Source organism: Hermetia illucens, chromosome 1, assembly GCF_905115235.1.
Source record: "Hermetia illucens chromosome 1, iHerIll2.2.curated.20191125, whole genome shotgun sequence".
Taxonomy (NCBI): Eukaryota; Metazoa; Arthropoda; class Insecta; order Diptera; family Stratiomyidae; genus Hermetia; species Hermetia illucens.
The window spans coordinates 55,328,212-55,350,211 of record NC_051849.1 but is presented as its reverse complement, the minus strand read 5'-3'; the positions used below and the strand labels follow the sequence as shown (position 1 = coordinate 55,350,211).

General features: G+C 42.1%; 1 protein-coding gene across 1 annotated transcript in view; it reads left to right on the top strand.

The window, feature by feature from the left end:
- LOC119661621 (putative vitellogenin receptor) overlaps positions 1-21,690 on the top strand; it is a 30,169-nt gene extending 8,479 nt beyond the window's left edge. The window contains exons 4-9 of the mRNA XM_038071041.1: positions 3,194-4,729; positions 4,784-4,928; positions 7,896-8,683; positions 8,743-8,988; positions 13,039-15,068; positions 21,421-21,690. Coding sequence (XP_037926969.1) covers positions 3,194-4,729; positions 4,784-4,928; positions 7,896-8,683; positions 8,743-8,988; positions 13,039-15,068; positions 21,421-21,528 — 4,853 coding nt within the window. The 3' untranslated portion in view covers positions 21,529-21,690. The remainder of the gene's footprint in view (positions 1-3,193; positions 4,730-4,783; positions 4,929-7,895; positions 8,684-8,742; positions 8,989-13,038; positions 15,069-21,420) is intronic.
- Positions 21,691-22,000: the final 310 nt, after the last annotated feature.

Below are 22,000 nucleotides of genomic sequence, written 5' to 3'. Positions count from 1 at the left end.
GCGGGACTCCAACTCGCCGATTTTTGGTTGTTGAGCAGTTCATCAAAATACTCAACCTATCGCTCCAATTCGGATTTTGTCGGAAATCAGGTTTCTCTCTTTGTCTCGGCAGGTTGAGCATTGAAGTTTATAAGGCTTCATCCTGCTGACTTGTTAGTAAACTTCCGCTCCTGATGCGGTTGCTCACTGTACTTTTCGATTTCACAAATTTGTTGGTTCTCCCACTCGACGGAGTTCATGATAGGTCTCTGTGCCTGCCCGCGTTCTTTGAGAATGCAAAATTACTCGGTATGCGGCATTCTTCCGTTCCGTAGCTAGCTTACATTCATCCTCAAACCAGCGGTCCCGACTTTTTAAGCGGCTGGGGCCAAGTGTGTTTGTGGCCGGGTCAATGATAACGTTCTTCAGATAATTGCGGAGATCATTTGTTGATGCTTCATCTGCAGAACATCTATTAGCTGCTGCTATTGCGGCATCCATTTCCCCTTATAAATGTTACGGAGGGTTGTGTTATGAAAAGAGAGGGGATTGTAGGCGGTGTTGTAGTTTCCTTAGCACTATGCCAACGAGATAGTGATCCGAGTCTATGTTGACCCCCTGACTAGGCTGAGACGTGACGGTGTTCAATCAACATGTGGCCAATTTGATTGAAAGTGGTCCCATCTGGAGAGGCCCATGTATGTTTGTTGACCACTTTCCGCGCAAACCAAATGCTTCCAACAACCATTTCGTGTGATAATGCTAACTGAATAATCGGCAGTCCGTTATCATCGTATGTAAACTGTCAGAGCTGACGTATCTCCTGAATGCGGGCTCCATCCCTACTTGACTGTTAAAATCTCCAAACATGATTTTGATATCATGCTTGGGACAGGCTCAATAACCTCGTAAAAGGTATTCTTTTCCGAATCTGCAGTCTGCTCTATGGGGGCGTGAACGTTTATGAGGCTTATATTCCTCGAAAACGCAAAGTGGTTCATCATCTAGGCCTCACAATAGATAGCTGCTATAAGTTGTAATGAACATAGTTGGGTAGGATGATCAGAATGACCATCCTGAGTGGCAATGACCTAGAGGGCCAAGCTATCCCACAAACCTAAAAAAATTGGCGAAGTTGACCGTGAAGGTCCACCCGCAAAGAGTGAAGCTCCACTAAAGTGGTCGATCAACGCGTTCTTGCACACCTTTGTGCTAGTCAGGCTCGGGAATGTGGGGAGATGTCCTTTGAGCGCATTGATCCCTCACGCTTCATTACTACAAAATTAACGTGTATATTCCGACGCGTGGGTCCGCGTGCTGCGATCAAGGGGGAAAGATCCACGACGAATCACAATCCCGACTATTGCCTCTTCTGCCTCAGATCGTGAATCAGGCGCGGCCCCTGAGGTTCCCACCTTTTACAGAGACATCCTCTAAAAAAACGAAATAGATGGGAACCTCAGGGGCCGCGCCTTCTAACTGGCTAGCCCCCCGATAGTCCACTACCAGGAGCAACCGATACTGGCGTCACGAGTTCCTGTTCCTATTACTGCCTCCCCTTCTTTTCCTTTATATAATATTAGTTTTGGGCCCAGAGCCATTTTCCCACTGCAATTTTGATCCACTTATCAGAAATGGATGTTTATATGTTTACACAATAAGAGTGCCCTTGATTGCTATCTTGCGAATCAAGCCACCGATAAAACAGCGTGAGGAACGCACTGATCGCCTCGTATTAAATGATGGAAGTTAGTAAAAAAAATAAATTATTATCAACCATTGCGAATGTAGAAGAATCTTGGAACTGAGTTGAAAACACGATACATAAAGCGGCCTATGCAACTCTCAGGATCACCAAGCCAGATAAGTGGTACATCAACCGAGAGGCGTTGAAATGACGATGCCCAAATCAAGGTCTGCGAAAAGAAACGCCTCTACGATAAGTTTCTTAAAGATAAATAATAATAATAATAATCGTTGGCGCAACAATCCAATTGGATCAGGGCCTTCAGAGATTTGATCAGCCACCTTCCGTACGACAGCCTTGTCCTCTAACTACTCAGCTATCCGGACACTCAACGATAAAACGCAGGCCAATTGGCAAATTTACAAGAATGCCAACCGGGAAACAAAGAAAGCGATCGCTGTAAGCCGCACAGTCCATTACAAGCATCTTTACGATAAACTGGACACTCGGGATGGCGAGGGAGATGTATATAGACTTGTATCGCCGATACAACGCACACAAAAGGTCGAACACTTCTGGATACTAATTTGAAACCCTCGGGACTGCATCCAGATTAGGTGTTTGACAGAGTAAAATGCCGCAACCGATCACAACGAGCCAACCCTACGCTAAAGAAAAAGAATATCTTACAATTTCTCTCAGGTCTGCCTGTCAAACATATATAAAAATGCTTTCTTCCAAATGAATAGAGGCATCAACTAAAAATCTTATTATTATTTTCTGAAATACATCTTAGTTTTGACGTCGGTTATGAGGGAGCGAAGTGAGACGTCAAGAGTAACCCCGCAAAGCAAAACAGGAATCTTTCACAGAAGCTACCCAACTAAAAGATCCGGGAAAAGGCTCCACTTTGGTTGCTAGGTCCTGCACTAGGTTCAATGGTGATCCAATACTGGGTTCATTATTGGTAAATCAACTCCAATATACTTACGGTTTCGTCCAGGGCAGATGAGACGTTGACTCACCTTTTCCCTGGGAACAGCGTGACAGAAGTGGCTTCAAGGTGGCATTTGCTCCCTTATATAAATCCAAAAGCACGGACAAAACCGCCGAATATAATTCAGGCCTAATGCCAGCTGAAACTAGACTCGATTTTGTTTAGGTGTTGAAGGAGTCCTAAGTCTGCCATCCCCTTGATGAGGGAGCAAAAACCACCTTGTAGCCACTTCGGTCACACTGCTTCCAGACCAGTGGTGAGGCAGCGTCTGATGAGTTGTCTTTCCCTTAGACGAAACCGCAAGTCCAATTTTGCAACTTGGATGCTTGCAAGACTGAGAGGTCCGTGGTCCAGAACCGAGGAAAGTGCTTGCTTCCCAACTGGTCTGGTACGCCATCAAGCATTTGGCGGACTGAGGCCTCAATTCCTAAACAAAACCAACTCCAGTAGCATATCCAGTTAACATTAGTGGTAGTTGAAGTATCTACAAACCTTTTTTAATTTTCTATTAATTGCTTCTATAATTTCAGTGTCTCACTGCAAGCTAGAAAACGACCAATTTCATTGCGTAGGAGATTCTACTTGCATACCTCTGGATAAGGTTTGCGATGGCAAATTGGACTGCAAAGATAAAACCGACGAACATCACCTCTGTAGTAATTCCACAGAATCTTGCAAGAAGCTAGGATGTCCCGAGAAATGTCACGTGCTTCCCACTGGACCGGTCTGTATATGTAAAGATGGCTATCAATTCAATGATACATCCAAGCAATGCGAGGACATTGATGAATGCACCATCTACGGCATTTGTGACCATGGTTGCGTCAATACGAAGGGCTCTTACTATTGTACGTGTGAGAAAAAATTCAAACTGAACCGCGATAAGAAATCCTGTGTCGCCCAAGACGGAGACCCGTTGATGTTATATACAACCCAGAAAACAGTTGTCGGAGTAAATTTGAGAAGTCGCCACTTTTACCAAGTGGCCCAGTTTCTTTCGCAGGTAATAGGAGTGACTTACGATGGAATGTATATCTACTGGACTGATATCAACCAAAACGAAGAGAGCATAGAAAGAGCAAACATCGACGGAAGCAAGAGGGAAGTACTATTCACAGTCGGTTTAGAAACACCGGAAGACATAGCTATCGACTGGTATACGGGCAACCTATATTTCACAGATAACAGCAACAAGCACATGGCTGTGTGCTCCAATCACGGTCATTACTGCATGATTTTGATTCAGTATGAAATGGACCAGCCTCGAGGTGTAGTCGTTGATCCACCCAAGGGCAAACTTTATTGGTCAGATTGGGGCGCCAAACCCCACATTGGCAGAAGTTCAATGGATGGGACGAATGTAGAGACGTTTATCAAAACGGATATCCACTGGCCCAATGGTTTATGTTTGGACACTCCAAATGAACGACTCTATTGGGTTGACGCGAAATTTGGGAAAATTCAAAGCATAAAACTGGATGGCACCGACAGACGTGTTGTTCTTGAGAAAGTCCCCAAGCATCCTTACGAAATTGCCATTTTTGAAAACAGGCTGTATTGGTCCGACTGGGGTACGTCCAGTATTCACTCCTGTGACAAGTTCAACGGAAAAAATCATGAGGTTATAATAAAGGATCGAAAAATCTATGACATTCATATCTACCATCCAGCATTAATGCAAAAAGGAAATCACTCATGTTTGAATCATCATTGCTCGCATATGTGTTTGTTGAATGATGAAGGATCCTTCACATGCGCATGTCCTGAAGGCTCGATGCTGGAAGTCGATATGCGAACCTGCCGCGAATTTGAAAAGAAACAAAAACTTTTTTTGGGAGTCAGCAACTACCTGGTGATCTTAGAGCACACGAAATTCGGTCGTCACAAAATTGGAGATGGAATACCTTTCGATTTTTATATTCATAAAATGGCATACAACTCGGTGAATGGGACCGTCTTCATTGCTGATAATGTCCAAAGGATCATTTATGAGGTAAATGTGAACAATCGAAAAGTTACGAGGCTCGTTACGAAAGGAGTGGAAAATGTAACATCTCTATCGTTTGGTAAGCCAATATATTCAGGGGGATGATATGATGTTCATTTTTCGTTTCTTGCAGATAGTCTTAGCCACAACTTGTATTGGACAGATTCAAGCCTTCAAACCATCGAAGTCATATCCCTGCAGAATAGACAACGCGCAATTGTTCATCGTTACTCAGGGGACGTTGTTCCTTTGGCTCTTATGATTTTACCAGAAGTCGGGTAAGCATTGTTTTGAGCGCATAGAGTGAAGGACAACTACCTCCCCACTAAGTCCTATTCTTTGTATCTTATCGCCATGGAGTTTAACAGTATTTCACAAGAGTTTTCATGCAAGAACCCCAGTATGCATCCACGAAATCCTTATTCACTACAGTCACCTACTTCAAAGTTCCTTCTTTCCTTCCCTGAAAGAAGGCATCCATCTTTTTAATCCAATTAGGGAGTTCAAAATGTGCGTGCATTTTTTTTTCTTGAAGACTTTCCTAAAAAGAACGTTTCTTGAATTTTTTTAAGTATAACTTAACTCCTTTGTTTGACACCATTTCACTATCGAAACGGAAAACTCATTGGACTTCATTTGGATCTAAGTGGTGAAATGGCTTCCGCATAAAAATAACTCGATTAGAAGGAATGGGGGGTGGATGTGGTAGAAGCTCGATTACGTGTGGTTGACTTACATGTCTTTTGGTATTGTCAACAAAACTAGCGCTTATGGTTGATCAATGCAAGGAACTCAAAATGGGATTCTGCATACTTTTTACCCAGATAGGCATTATATATTACTGTGTCTATGCTTCAACCGTTTTGAGTTAGTCAAAGTAAATTTGGTTCCAGGTCCACGTTTCCCTTACCTAATTACTGAATTCGCTTGCTAGGATTACTAAGTACAATTCTCATCGTATGCTATCATGTGACCAATGACATGCACGCCACACAAATTTCTTAGCATCTTTTCCGGTAGGTCAGCTCGTTATTGAGCCTGATTTTGAATTAGATTATGAAGTACTTCCCGGCAGCATCTACAACTGTGTATTGTTCTCTCGTGGTAGGGTTCTACTCTAAACACGCGCATTCATCTTATGCGTGTTACAGCTGGTCTCACAGTATTGTGACCACTTTTGCTCATTCGTTACTGGCACGACCATGGCCTAATCTCACTCTTACCACACAATTTCTTCAATTAGATTCCTATGCAACTATCAGGATATCCCTCATCATTCTTTTCTATAGCACTTCAATAACCTTTGACACCAACTGCAGTTGTTGAGAGTACTGGCGAATTCGGGGCAAACAGATGTCTCATCCAACTAAAAGCAATACATTTGCGTGCCCCGTAAGAAATTGTACTATATGGTAACGTTTTTCTCCGTGCTTTCATCCAACCCATCTTTTGGAATGAACTCAATAGTCAAGTGCGGTGATTCCTCTGTTGTTGTCATAATCTTTATAATTTCGCCTTAGTAACTCTCAGAGGATTTGAATCATACCGAGCGAATGCGGTACCCTTACCTCGTATACCAACAGAGATTACCTCTTGCGCCAGATCCATGACCATTGCTACCGTACCAACTATAGAACGGACCCGCCGACAGCCATATTGCCGTTCAGATGATTGGCTAGTTCGTTGAATCATCATCATCTTCAACGGTGCAACAACCTAGGCCTGCCTTAATACGGAACTCCAGACATCCCGGTTTTGCGCCGAGGTCCACCAATTCGATATCCCCAAAAGCTGTCTGGCGTCCTGGCCTACGTCATCGCTCCATCTTAGGCAGGGTCTGCCTTGTCTTCTTTTTCTACCATAGATATTGCCCTTATAGACTTTCCGGGTGGGATCATCCTCATCCATATGGATTAAGTGACCCGCCCACCATAACCTATTGAGCCGGATTTTATCCACAACCTGACGGTCATGGTATCGCTCATAGATTTCGTCATTGTGTAGACTACGGAATCGTCATCCTCATGTAGGGGGCCAAACATTTTTCAGAGGATTCTTCTCTGGAACGCGGCCAAGAGTTCGCAATTTTTCTTGCCAAGAACCCAAGTCTCCGAGGAATACATGAGGACTGGCAAAATCATAGTCTTGTACAGTAAGAGCTTTGATCCTGTGGTGAGACATTTCGAGCGGAACAGTTTTTGTAAGCTGAAATAGGCTCTATTGGCTGACAACAACCGTGCGCGAATTTCATCATCGTAGCTGTTATCGGTTCGACCCTAGATAGGAGAAATTGTCAACGGTCTCAAAGTTGTAGTCTCCTATCACCATTGTTTCCGTTTGACTAGTGCGATTCGATGTTGTTCGTTCTTTTGTTTTTGGCGCTGACTCCACCATGTACTTCGTCTTGCCTTCATTAATGTGCAGCCCGAGATCTCGCGCCGCCTAAATGAATGATCTGAATGAAGGTAGACTGTACATCTCAGATTGTTCTTCCTATAATGTCAATATCGTCAGCATAGGCCAGTAGTTGGGTGGACTTGAAGAGAATGGTGCCTCCCACATTTACATCTGCATCGCGAATCCTTTCTCCAGGGCCAGGTTAAAGAGGACGCATGATTGGACAGCCCCTTGGTCTCTTGGTCGATTACCATAAAGCCGATTGTGGATATTAATGATAATAATAATCTTTGGAGCGACAATCCAATTGAATATAGGCATTGAAACACGTTAGAGGACTGTATGAGGATATGCATCCTTTTAAATGTCACGCTTTAGTATGAACATACTCATGATGAATGCGTGGAACAGTGCTAGGGAAAAACTAAAAACTATTGCAGGTGGCTTATTCGACTCTTTCACAGGTACCGCTAAAAATGTTCAAGCAACAAGGATTCACTCAATTTGGAGATTTGGATTTTCCTTCCACCTCGTTAATTTTATCTCAGTCGAGACGACAGTCTGGGAGAATTAGACCGCAACCTCTGCAATCCGCAAGGTGTTAAAGGTGTTTTTGGAAAATCATAGTGGTATATATGTATGTGAAGAGCACCTCCATTGTGAATATAGTCGCCACACTGAAGCGAAAAAGTGTTTCCAAGGGTATCGTTGCAGACAATTCAGAGTTGACCAAAATTGACCCGCAAGACTTCGGAATAATTACAAATCCTTATTAATTACACTCTCACATTTTTCTCAATTATACATAATAACATTTTTTATATTTTAACGATATATCTCTTCTTCAGAAAACTAATCATAGCCCTCCGGTCAGGAATCAACACCCAAATCGACTACATATCGATGCATGGCCATCGCCAACATCATCACTTTGCAGAAGATTCAATTGGTTACGGTGAAATTCAATTCGTGGTGGATCCTAAATCACAAACTGTCTTTTGGCTTGATTCAGACGAGGATAAAATTGAATTCACTGACTATGACGGTTCCATTCGTCACCTATTTCGAACATTCCTCCATAATCCAGTTTCAATGGCTCTTCTGAATGAGGACGTAATCTGGACCTCTCTAGGAACACGAGACATTTACTGGACACATCGTAGTAATTTAGCCTCCGTTAAAAAATTCACTATTGAAAAGCTTCCCTACATGAGTGTTCCGGACGTAATACCAATTGTAGCCTCTAGTCCTCAGTTAATCCTAGATCATCCGTGCTTGCATGACAATGGAGGGTGTTCGCATGTTTGCATAGCAGCGGGTAAGAAATCAGTGTACTGCCTTTGTCCTGCTGGTTTAGTTTACAAGGATCATCAAAATAAAACCTGCATTGAACTTCTTGACTGCGAATTCCGATGTAACTCTGGAGAATGTACTACTATGTCCAGACGATGCAATGGTCATAAGGACTGCGTAGATGGCTCCGATGAAGCAGATTGTAACAAGAAAAAAGGAGTGACATGCAAATTGAACGAGTTCACATGTCACAACGAGCAACAATGCATCAAACAGGACCTTCGATGTGATAAACATCCCGATTGTGAGGACAAATCTGATGAAGAGAACTGTGAACACTATGGTAAGGAGTATCTAACTTTAGAAATTTTTCAAGCTAACCAATGTTTGTCTAATTATCAGACCATGCAACGAAATGTCATAGAATGCAGTTCGTATGCGATAATGGACGATGTATTGATCCATTGTCCTTATGCGATGGAACTGATGATTGCGGTGATAATACGGACGAGACATCGATTTGTAAAAGTGGAAATTATTGTGGTCCAGATATGTTCAGATGCACGTCAGGACAATGCATTCCCAAACAATGGGAATGTGATGGTCATTTGGACTGTAAATCAGGCTCAGATGAACACGATAAATGTCGTAAGTATACGAATTTTTAGAGTTAGTTTCCGAAAATTTTATCTTTTTAACAGCAACAATATTGACACTCTAAATTTTACACGAGAGAGACTACTTTTTATCATTTTGTTAATAATAGTAGGATTTCCACCAAACTTTCTAATAAGGTGCTCCATATTATGGTGTGTGTTACTGCAAAACTATGATTCCAAGATAAAGTTTAGGGAGTTTAGCTGGAATATAGTAATATACTATTATTAACTCAATTTGAAAAGATAGCGTCATGAATGGTATTTGCCGTCTGCATACTACATAGGAAACTTTGGTCCGACTTTTCAGTTGGGCACTTTCTAAGAATGAGTCCTTGATATATAACAGCAGTTTTTCCCACCTTGTAAACAAGGTAAATCAATTTTAAAACATTCGCCCTTCAAAGGATGTCCTGTAACTACTTTGACGATCTTCCAAATTTCACGGACACAAATCCAAAGTACTATTTTGTGTCATTCTGTATTTTTTCACTATTTTCTTTTTCTTGGTTTCTCCGACCGTTCACAAATTTGGGAAGTACCGACTTAATAAATACGAATTTAATCTTTTCAATGTAACGTCGTATCCTATTAGTCAGCTCCAAAGTTCCTCTGCTACGATTACCATTGACTGTAGTATTAGTGTTTGTTAATATCTAACTTTTTTCAAGCAATTCGCCCATCCAGAACGCAATAATGTTTCTAATTTTTTTTTTATGATTCCAGCATTCCATATTACTGCGTAGGATATGTTCCCTTCAATGTCCAGAAAAGCATACGGACCAACCTCTCCGGGTGGTTTCGGAGTTTAAAATTTGTTACCACCCGTCTTCCTCTAGGTTTTTTCTTTCGCATTGGCTTTGTGTTCCCACCCTCCCCCCCTCCCCTTTGATATCCTGTTTCAAACCTCATGGTATTGTGATCCACTTTGGAATAGAGCCTCAAGAAATGAGGGTTCAAGAGAACTTAGACGCCTCGGTGTTTTTCACCACAATTCGTTCACTTCTCTGATTGCATTGTTATACATAGTCAGTACATTTTTAGACGTTCGCCAGATCCCTGTTCACTTTCCCTGGCTAAAGAATCCTCAGATATATATTATCAAGTTAGATAGGTTCTTACTCCACCAGGGTACATCCTGCTCCTCGAAATACGTATTTTTATACATTACAAAATAGTTTTAGCCAATAAAAAGGAAAATATCTTCAAATCTTTCATTCTCCAGTTCTTAACCCATTCGTTCACAGTATTCTCTAGGATTATATCCAGAACCCATGAGTATTTGGCATGTAATTCCGCCAACTTCCAAAGTGACTTTGGCTACTCAGCTAGTAACTGTGAAAGACAAATATATTTTTATTTAGATTTCACGATAATGCAGGCTCTTGGTATTCCACAAGAAGCATCCCAAATTACCTGAATAATTTCTTCTGGCTAATTGCGGACCTAATCCAAATGCAACAGGGTTCTTAGGCCAATACATATCTTGGAAATTACCCTCGCAATTACAACATAAGGATATTTACATAATTAAAGTTTACCAGGGTTACCTAGTGTTGCCATGCAACACGTTAAAGTGTTGACCCTTTTTCAATGTCCGATAACATGGTACACGTCTGCGACTTTCTGGTCAGCTTGGGCCTCCGTAGATCTAAGTCAAAATCTTGGGCAGAATTGCCGGGCTAATAATCTTTACCATACTAGCATACCCAACGCCCCTACCTTTGCTACCTACCAGAGGATTGCCAACCTACGCGAGGATTGCTCCCGTTTTGTTTCGGCTTGCTGTTTTAGGAGCATTCTAATCTAGCCGGCTAATTTTCATTGCTTTACTCCTTATCAGCTCTGCATTGAAGATTCTTGAACCTTCTTGCCGGTCTCTGCCAGGCTTTCCTCACATGGCCCAACTACCATCTACCTCCTGCGCGAGTGAGACCTAACCATAACTGGAAATTATCTCCCGAGTGTGGTACTGTACCGATGAACTTGGATCACCTCGTAAAGTATGTGGCCTACCACTCCACCACCGGCACTATCCATTTCATTCTGTTTATACTTTCCCTACTTGACTCCGAATAGATTGAAAGTTGGGTGCAATGAAATCTATGCGGTGTTCTGGGCTTTCTTCGAACTATCCACCTTTACTGGTAAATGCAAACGAGAAAAGAAACAATGATGAATGAGAATCTCCAAAGCTTCTATGCCCACTGGATTAGTCTGCCATAAAGGTCAGAAGTTCCAAACTAGTACCCTCATATACGCTTTAAATTTCCAATTCATTTCCCTCTCCTGTCTTTGAAGTAACGATTGAAGGGTGACGGAGGCCTCGAGGTTGACATAACTTCGCCAGACCAACCAAACTACCGTTTTTAAAGCATGTCTGTCAACAATGCAATCGCAGAAGTTTAGCTGGGTTCAAATGCTTGGTGACCCTAAATATTTCAAAGCGTCACTATAGCTGCTTAGTTATTTAAGATCGATGAAACTCGGAAAGCGCAAGTATTTTGGATTGACACAAATCGTCCCGCTTCCAGTATCCAATGTTCAAAGTACCGACTCCTTCATAACAAAATTGTTCTTCCAAATGTTTGAGTTCAAACAAGAAAAGACCAGATGCTTTAAGACTACTGGATTACTTCCATTGTCAGCATTCGATCAATCTCGGCATAGATTAATTTTTTGAATATGGTTGAGACAACAGGTTAACCGAGCTGCCAATAACGACATTGATGATATGATACATAAGACTTTGCATCCAAAGTTTTCTGTTTCGACGTAGGAGGCTAACTTACTTGCCAGTGTAGTATCAGTTATTGTTCGGTGTAGTCCTTCCCAATATTTATTATAAAACCTGCAACCAAAAGAGCACCTAGGTACAGGTTTTTGTTCGCGCAACCCTTAGTAAAAAAGAACTTACCGTTACTCTGCTGTCAATCAATCTCAAGACGCGTACATCCAATATTGTGACCTTAGTGTAATACCATATTTCGTAGCTGGAATCAAGAACAGCAGAGTAGAAGAGTAGACATGCATTATCGCCGCCAATACTGACATGAGAAATGGTCTTGTTTTGCTAAAGAATATATCCGCGTAGTCAGTTCCACCCGAAAAGAAAATTGGTCTACCGAAAGGGAGTCCCATTATCCAGTGATAAGTTAAGGTAGATCGTAAATAAATGGCTAGTCCTTCCAGGGAAAGCAGCTGAGTTTTTGACATTCGCAGCGGAGATCCATATAATACCGCTTGTGATAGCGAAACGGCAAACAAGTTCAACTTAACGAATTCTTTCTTCTTCAACTTAACGAATTAGTGAGGTGATATTAGGTTTCGATCCACAAGCTTGACTGTAGTAGGAAATTGCGATATTGATCGATGCGATTCGACTCTACTTGGCTCCTTTCCTAGTTTAGGGACTATTACAACTTCGGCCACTTTCCATTGTCGAGGAACGTATTTTAGTCTGAAAGCTACATTAATTATTTGTAATAATTTGATTAGACCCTTTTCTGGCAATTTTTCAGAATTCTCCTTGTGTACGTGCATATCCATGAGGTTTATTAGGAGGCACATTTGTTTTAATTTTTGTTCTCAGCTCCTTTAGTTTTACACGGCGTATTGGGTTATGGTCCACTCTTCTGACTGCGGTTAAACATATAGATGCACTCCACATGTCCGCCTATGTCCTTACATAGAGTCAATACGAGGATTTGACGAAGGCTAGGAGCTTTGGAATAACAGCGATCACTTTCTGATTGAAGGGAATTTTCACACAGATCAGCTTCAACGTAGCGCTGTTAGTGACATACCTGCCTTTCGAGATTTTAGATAAAACAAGGAAACTAGATTTAACGTTGTTAATACGTAGAATATTTCAACCATCCGTAGAAACGATGCTAACTAAAATTTTCGACTTCTCCCGGGTTCAGGCCTTATCCTTTATTAAACGAACTCGAAATCGTCTTTGATAGAATAAAACTTATAATTAGCTCTGTGTATTTTTGGTATTCTCATCTTATTCACTCTTTTTTTCTTTCTTTCACAGCCCCGAAATCCTGTCCATCAGGAACATTCCGATGTGTGCATGGAATGTGCATCGATAAATCACTAAAATGTAATGGCCATAATGACTGCGGTGACTATTCCGATGAAATTGACTGCGATCCTAAAAGAAAACCCAACAATACTTGCGGAAATAGTACTGACCACCTGGAAGGAGACCCTACAATGTTTCAATGCACCTCGGACCCAAAAATATGCCTGGTAAACTCAGCAAAATGCAATGGGACCAGTGAGTGTCCCCGGGGCGAAGACGAAGCTGACTGCCACGGATGTCGCCATGATGAATTTCAATGCGTTGGAACAGACGTATGCATACTCAAAGAATTCCGATGCGACCACGAGAAAGATTGTGAAGACGGTAGTGACGAATTACATTGTGACAATTACAACGCGACAGATGTTCATAATTTCGCCATGGCATGCCACGAAGGCATGTTTGATTGCAAGGATGGAACCTGCATAGACTCACTGAGGGTTTGCGATGGAGTCCGCGACTGCAGCGAAGGTGAAGATGAGCTGAGTGCCTGCCAAACGTCCTGCCTTAACCATCACTGTGAACATATATGTAAACCGTCGCCTTATGGGGCTGTTTGCGGATGTCATCCAGGATATCGGCTATCTGGGAATAAGAAAATGTGTGAAGATATCAATGAATGTGTAGAAGAACACCCTTGTGCTCAGCGATGTGAGAACAATCCAGGATCATTCATGTGTAGATGTTATCCTGATTTTCTGCTCTGGTCTGATAAGATCAAATGCAAATCAATTGAAAGGGGGCATTACTTACTATTTAGCAGTTTCAATGAATTGAGAAAGCTGAGCGAAAATCCTAGCACACTCGAAGTTCTGTACAAATCAAATGATTCGGTTTTCACAGGCCTTGATGCAAACGTTAGGCAAAACAAGGTCTACTTTACAATGAAGGACACTGGGTCTTTGTTTGAGTATGACTTGGGAAGTAAGAAAGTTCGATTCATATCTGATGTGGGAAATCCTAAGAAAGTGGCCGTGGACTGGATCACAAACAATGTCTACTACATTGACGACTCAATTCGTCACTCCATCAATGTTTGCCACTTCTCTGATAAATCTGCTTGCGCTCGAGTGATCAAATTTAAAAGGAGAGACACTGTTAAGACATTGGCCGTGGATGCAACAAATAAACACTTGTTTTATTCAGTCATGGAATATGTAACAGCTACACGACCAAGAACGGTCATATTCCGTTCAGAGCTAGACGGTACACGACCAAAAATGCTAACCAACACAGCTATAGATGTATCAGCAATTGAAACTGATCCCTACAAAAGGATTTTGTATTACACCGACCTGCATTCAAAAAGCCTCAGATCTATAAGCTACGAAGGAGACGATCCAAGAGTGCTTATAAAACATGAACGAGCAATTATATACCCATCCGGGCTTAGCATTTATGAAAACACTGCATTCGTCATAAACATGGGATCGCCTGAAGGTCTATGGTGTCCCCTTTATGGTCGAAAGCCATGTCGCGCTCTATCCCTGAATGTCTACAACGCTGAAGATGTGGTGATCGTTGCTCCTTCACGGCAGAAGGCAGGTGAAAATAGTTGCGAATCGAACAAATGCTCACTTATTTGCGTTCAAGCGAAACTTGGAGCCAAGTGCCTATGCCAAGATGGCCATTATGTCCAGCCAGGTGAGAAGTGCCCAGAAGGTGAACTGCCAGGCGCAGGACATCGTTATGCAAGTAATATGAACACGGAGGAATCTGAAAATGATCACAAAAGCTCAGCATCTCATTCAACCACTTTAACTGTTTGCTTGACAATAATGATCTTGATTCTGGTTGCATTGCTTGGTTATTTGGTGTATAGAAAGCGAACAGGACGAGGGAATTTCAAAATAAATCTTAACTTTCATAATCCTCTAGTTCGACCTCAGGGCTCGAATGGTAAATCACAAGTGAAAAGCAGTAGACCAGCTATGAGCTTTTCGAAAGGAAAAACCGAAATGGCGCTGGATTCAAGAAAGGTAAGTAATCTCAAGTTAATATTTGTCGATTAAAGAGTAGATACTGCGTAGCTCATTACTTCATTACCTGATAAATTTGTAAGAATATATAAAAGTCGCACCTTCTTTCGCTCTGAAGGAACTAGTACTAGCAATCATGTTTAGCGCCTTGCCTATGTAAAATATAGGAGAACCCCTCTTTTGCCAGAAGTGATTCCAAAAAGTATAACATCCTTCTCAACATGCATACGCTAGTTAGCTGACTAAAAAGTTCTTATTCTATAAAGCAAGATCTCTACTCTGGACTTCCATATTGACTGACAGATTGACCGTATCGACATCGTCAGTAAATTTAGGAATGTTGCCATGGCAAAATACAAAAATTGTAGGGTAGCGTACGCCGTGGAAAAAGGGATTCGAATGGAGTAAAAATTACCGTAAATAATAGGGATTTCGCTACCGCATCACGAAATAGCTTGCATGTGGTCATAATTCTCTCGTTGATCCTGTGAGAGGCTTCTCATTTACGATGATGAAGAGCTGAAAAGATGGAAATTTTACCGCATTCCAGCTATTATCAAAGCTACATACTGAGCTAAAACCTCAGATGAATTTCACGTCCAAAACGGAGTCCACCACCATTACTTTAAAGCTTCTAGCTTTCATCAATACATGTCGGGATCGTGCCATCAGGGTATTCTGAGTTGAAACTATAAAAATGGTGAGCACGGTGATGAGAAAGCAGAAGGGATCATGGATAGGCCACACATTTAGTGAGGGAGTTCAATTGCGGGTTATGGTATGCAATAAAATCCACTATTCGGAAAGTCGTGCATGGAGCTGAACCACTTTGCCAAGAACCAAAAACGATGGTACGCATATGTAATTGAGTTATTTTTTTTTACTTTATTCTACCAATAATTAGCAATCCCAACAATTCCTTCCTACCTTATTATTAAGGTTTTGAGTAAAACAAAAACCTGATTAAGGTTTTGGGTAAAACAAAACCTTATAAAATTGGTTTACTGTATGTCAGTCACAGTCACACACAGATACAGTCTACCACTTACTATCATACACAACCGAAAACGGTGTCTAGGCTCTGAAACGTTTATGAAGCTTATATCTATGAATTTTCGGTTTAAACGCACCGAGTGCATAGCCTTTTGCTTATGTTTTCAAAACCAATAACAGCAGGTTTCATTTTTTGACAAACTAAGAAACCTACTCCCGGCACAGGGTTTATTAGATCGCTACTATAATAAATGGTATAGTGGGTCTTCTCCAGGAAACCGGTCCCTGTCCAACGCATCTCTTGGAACGCTGTTACTCAAGCCTTATATTCGTGTCTCCCCGCCTAACTCCCTCCCGTGCATCGTATCTTTTATATACATCCCCTGTGCTTCTCACCTGTACGCTGAATTGCCTGACAGTTTGTCTGAACTCCTTACCGTCAGATTCCCCCACCACTCTTCTTTTCCTCGCACAGCACTGTATGTCAAAACTAACTCACCACCCCCCATTTAAATTCAAAGCGGAACTCGCCCGTTTAGAACTTCACGTAAATCTACTAAGCTCAACTTCCGCAAAGCCAACTTTGACGGTCTCAACTCAGCTGGGTTCACATATTAAGCAACTCAACGTGTGGTCAAGCTCTTAGCGCCTTTTACAATATCCTATCGAATCTCCTCTCCTTTTATATCCCTTCTTCCCCTGCTTGCTTGCCTTGGTACCCAACTTGGTTCACAACGGAAATCCTTAATAACATTCGCCTGAAACATGCACTGCGAAAGAAGTTTCGGGCTTATAGGAATGACGCCGACCACGCTCATGCGCTTCTTCTGTGAAATCGATGATTAAAAAAGCGCATAAAAGGTACTTGTTAAACGTCGAAGCCGCCCGGCAACTTGAAACCCTTTTGGTCCTACACTCGCTATTATCGTAATCCCACCCAATCTCTCATTTCTTCTATCAGTTTTGCTAACTCCCCACAACAATTCTGCGACCTTCTCTGCACCTAATTCTCTTCTGTGTTTTCTACCCCGCCCACTTCACCCCCTCCGTCTCTTCTAACTGCAGACTACTCCAAATCTCCGGCCGTTTCTCTCCTTACACCTTCCTCGGTTGGGGCCCTCATTGACAATCTCGACACCAATGTCGGACCTAGCCCCGATGGGCTTCCTAAACTCTTCCTTCTTAACTATAGAAAGCACATTTCCTTCCCTCTGTGTATAATCTACAAAAAAAATCTAGAAGAATGCTAGTTTCCCACCTCTGGAAAGAGCGCCTTATCATCCCTATCCTCAAGAGCGGAGACCCTTTCCTTGCTGTAAACTACCGCCCCATCTCTCTTCTCTCCTCTTGCTCCGAAATCCTCGAAAGATACGTCAACGACTGGTTGACCACGCACTTCAGTCACCTCATTGTCAAAGAGCAGCATGGTTTCGTGAAACATAGATCTACGGCTTTAGACCTTCCGGTCTTCACCAACTTCGTTGCTAAACGCTTTAATTTACGATGGGAGCTACATGCTATTTATACTTCTTCTTCTTTTTCTTCAGCCTTTTTCCCGTTCACAAGCGGGGTCAGCTTGTCGTGATCGGTTTCGCCATTTAGCTCTATCGAATGCCTGATCTGGGTGCAATCTTAAGGCTTTTAAATCCCGATCCAGGGTATCAAGCCACCGTTGTTTCGGCCTGCCTTTTGGTCGTTTACCATCGACTTCCATGTTCAGACCAATCTTGGCAAGTGAATTCTCGTTAGCGCGAATTACATAACCATACCATCGAAGACGCCTCTCTCGCAACTTTTCCAGGATCGGTGCAACCCCATAACGATTGCGGATATCCTCATTTTGGATGTTAAGTCCTTGGGGTTTTAACGTAGGTACCTATCGTGGAGATTTAATCCTACAGTCTTCTTAAGACACGGATTGATTTTGGGACCACAATTAGAGCCCCGCTGTGACAAGCAACAACGGTACCAGTCTATACCAAGTGCATGGCTTAGCATTCATACTGGTGGATGCAAGACTTACCTAAATCTCTACCGAACTAAGGAGTACGGCACCCGTGTTGAAACGCAACACCACGCCGAGGCCCGAAGGTCTCTTCTCGCTTGAGCATCACCAACAACCCCCATGAAGCTCCCACTGGGGGCCAACCGCAAACAACCGAGCTGTACACATATACGACAGGAATTCTCCCGAAGTATCATATATGAGCTGCCCTGGTTCCCATGGTACCAGTATACCCCTGGTAAAGTTTCGTGGCCGAAGCCACTTCAGATGGGTCCCCGTGCAGACTCGGGTCTGATCGCCCTAATTAGGCCTTGGAGCATTCGCCTACTGCATCACGGCCGGCAAGCAAATGCGATACAGCGTTTCCCGGTGCCACCACGTGGAGGTCTCCTCGGCCACTTGGTTTTGGTTCAGCCGACAGGGTTGACCTCGTCTCCATCCCCACCTGCCCGTATTTGCTTTGCGCAGACGACTTTGAATTATTTGCCTCTGTTTCGTCTCCACTGGTCTGTGTTCTCGTGCAGTCCAACCTTGATATTCTGGACCGTAGATGTTCAGTTAACAGCAAATTCGGACGCAAATTCAACCGGATCCTATTTTACAAAAAAAGCTTCCACGGATTGACTATCCGTCAGCACTTTGCACTCTCAATTTCCTTCCCTGCAGCAACGCCTTCCTTGATATGTGTACCCTTTTCAAACCCTCTAATTGCCTGACGGACTGCTGTGCCAACTCTGATATTATTTTCCGCACTGCCTCTCATAATATACGTATTGCGGACATTTTTGTAGTATCCTTCGCGGAGCTCGACATCTACTTTCACTCCCCGATCCCGAGGCTATTCCGGTCCTACAGTTTGGATCTTTTGACTCTCTCTCCTTCTTTAGCTTTAAGCGTAAGTAAGCCGCTTACTTTCTCCTCCCTCTTGCATTAATTAAATAAATAAATAAACAGAGTATCGACTAGCTGCTGAGCAGAATTCGGTCGGTGCATAGACCACACGTTCCTTGCGCAGGCAAAGTTCAGTTTCCGCAAGCCCACAAAGCAGCCTTCCCCCTTGCATCCGTTTCCCAAACGCCTTGGTGGAGGGTTTTGAATTGCTCACAGACAATACAAACATCATTTTCGTTTTCAAATACTTTTTGTGATAGCAGGTCCTGACCCCTTGGCAGTGATTTAAATTGAACTGAATAACTCTCAAGCATGTAGGCTGGACACCTGGTACTACCTGCTATATGGTTACAATCGCGATATTAGGTTTCCCCACATAGAAGACAGTGAGGGTCCTCGGTGCAGTCAATAGTCAAAGGATTTTCTTCTCCACATCTTGAACACAATTTCGACCTATCGATGCTGCTTGCGCAATTCTTCGCCATGTGTTTGAATTCTAAATGCCTTGAACTTTTTTAGGGAAATTTGCTCGCGTAACTTGCACACGATCCATCCTACGCGAACTTTACCTGCAGACAATGCCTTCGTAGTAGAAGCAAGAGACATAGTAAGAGTCGCTATCTGGGTTCCGCCGTATGCTCGTCTTAGGCTCTTCACGTCTGTTCCCTGTACGTCTTCTAGTTTCGATTAGTTTTTGAGTGCTTCACAAATTTCCTCTATTACAACCATTGGCTGTCTGTCTGTCTGCCTGCCTGTCAGTCTGTCTATCACACGATTTGTATTGTGTTGAAATTGAACGGAGTCGCCATACATGCAGAGGTGTAAATTTTTTCACAGAATATAGTCATGTGGGGTATCAAATTAAAGAGCTCGATTAATAATTTTTGAAACTAATCTTATTTCAACAAGTCCGATGCGCAATGCGGCACGAAAAGAAAAATCGGGAAATTGAACTTTTGCGATGCGTAACAAATAATAGTTTATTGACACTTCACGTCACTTGCAATATGGCGGCGTTTTTCGTTTTCGACAATTATTGTCGAATGTAATTAATTTGTATGAATTCGTGTTGAGAGAAGTTACTTGTATTATTCCCATTGCTTCCATTCATACAAATTGTATTTAAGCCGGAAGTATGTGCACTCGTAGTGGCATTTAATTTTATGAATTTCATAACATAAAATATAGGAAGATGCATACACTAATTGCGTAAACTTGAAGATTATGGGCAATGCCATGATCTTATGCGCAGACAATCGACCTGGATGCATATTTTACATATCATACAATTGATGCCGCTAAGAGTGCAGTTACCTCCGGCTTAAATTCAATTTTTATGAATGGAAGCTTCGGAATTAATGCAAGTGACATTCCTAATTGGCACTTGCAACTCAAATAGTGCCTTCCGCAGTTCTCAAAACAAATTCATGTAAATTAATTACATTCAAAAGTAACAGCTGAACACGAAAAATGCCGCCAAATTGCATATGGCGTAATCTGTCATCAGAATAAACCTTGTCGACGTGGAGCGGACTTTACCGGCATGAAATCTTCATTATATAATAATAATAATAATCGTTGGCGCAACAATCCATGTTGGATCAGGGCCTTGAAGTGTGTTAGAGCACTTCATTCAAGATCGTAACGGTACACTAGGAGGCAATGTGGTCAGCATTGCGCTCGCCCGAGATTATTACCCTGATTTGACTCAGGTACTCATTCACAGCTGAGTCGACTGGTATCCGACGTCAAATCACGATACAAATTCCACTGTCACCAGTGAGATTTGAACCGCGACCTTCCGTACGACAGCCTTGCGCTCTAACCACTCAGCTATCCGGACATCTTCGTTATACAATGAAACTGCGTGCGGTCCGCAGCTTTTCTCTCATCCGCATTCCGCACGCACCGTATGTGTGTTTCCCGCTTAAAGTGGAAATGTATGAAGATGCGTTAGATAAATTTAGATGCGCACATATATATGTATGCATCGTCATGCGGTAATAGGAAAGTTTCTCACATAAGATAAACACAAAACCTTTATACACGAAGCGCCCAGCTTCCAGTATCCCGACTTGTTTAAAGGGAGTTTTATTCTTGACCCTCCCATCTGGAGATGGGAAAAACCCCGTTAGTCAAATATCATACCTATGATTTGTTTTTATCGACTTGCTCAGTCAGAGTTCCCAAACCACTTACCCTGAATATAATTCGTTGCCGAAATCGTTATAGTTCTGTCCCAATCCCAAGCTCATCATCGAAACTTTGGACAAGGTTTTTTTTCAATTATCACCCTATTGCCAAAGAATTGGAGGTGAAATGTCTGATTTGCTGACAATCGCTTTTGACGTCATCCAATTATCTTTACCCAGTATATATCGTTGCTCGCTTTAACAGCCTTAATAAAAACATCATTTTTTTACAAGTTGTTAAAACTAACTACAAATATTTTCTACATTTCAGGATACCTACAGAAGTGCAAGGAGCGTTGTAGGCGAAGATTCTGACTGCGAATCAATGCGAGATTTAGAGAACTTCGATGAAAATCCACGAGCCCGCTTAGTGTTATAAAAATTAATTACTGGCCGCTACCTCTTTTTATATGGTACGAGTGTAATACTCACAATATTGTCTATATTTATTTTGCCTTTATTGTTGTAACTTATATTTCCACGTAGTTTATGCAATTGTTGTACAATTGAAAAATAAAAACAAAATCAAGTAAGACGTAAAGCGACTTCCTTGTCATTTCTTAGAACTTCTTAGAACCAATTTGGATTTTTGAAAGTCCTCATTTCTTTACTTCAATTAGCATTTAGTTAATCCAAATAATTTCTGAGAAAACACGATTTCGTTAAGGTGCAAAGAGATAAGGACTGGGTAGTTATGCTTATGAATTCGTTTACGAACACCTACAATGTCATCAAAGTATAAGCCCTTCACCCCTTAGAACATCTGCCAAGAATCAGCAAATCCATTTGCAGTATAAATTCATGAAACATCCTTTCTCTGAGATGGCCAGGTACCAAGGTAAACGTCATAA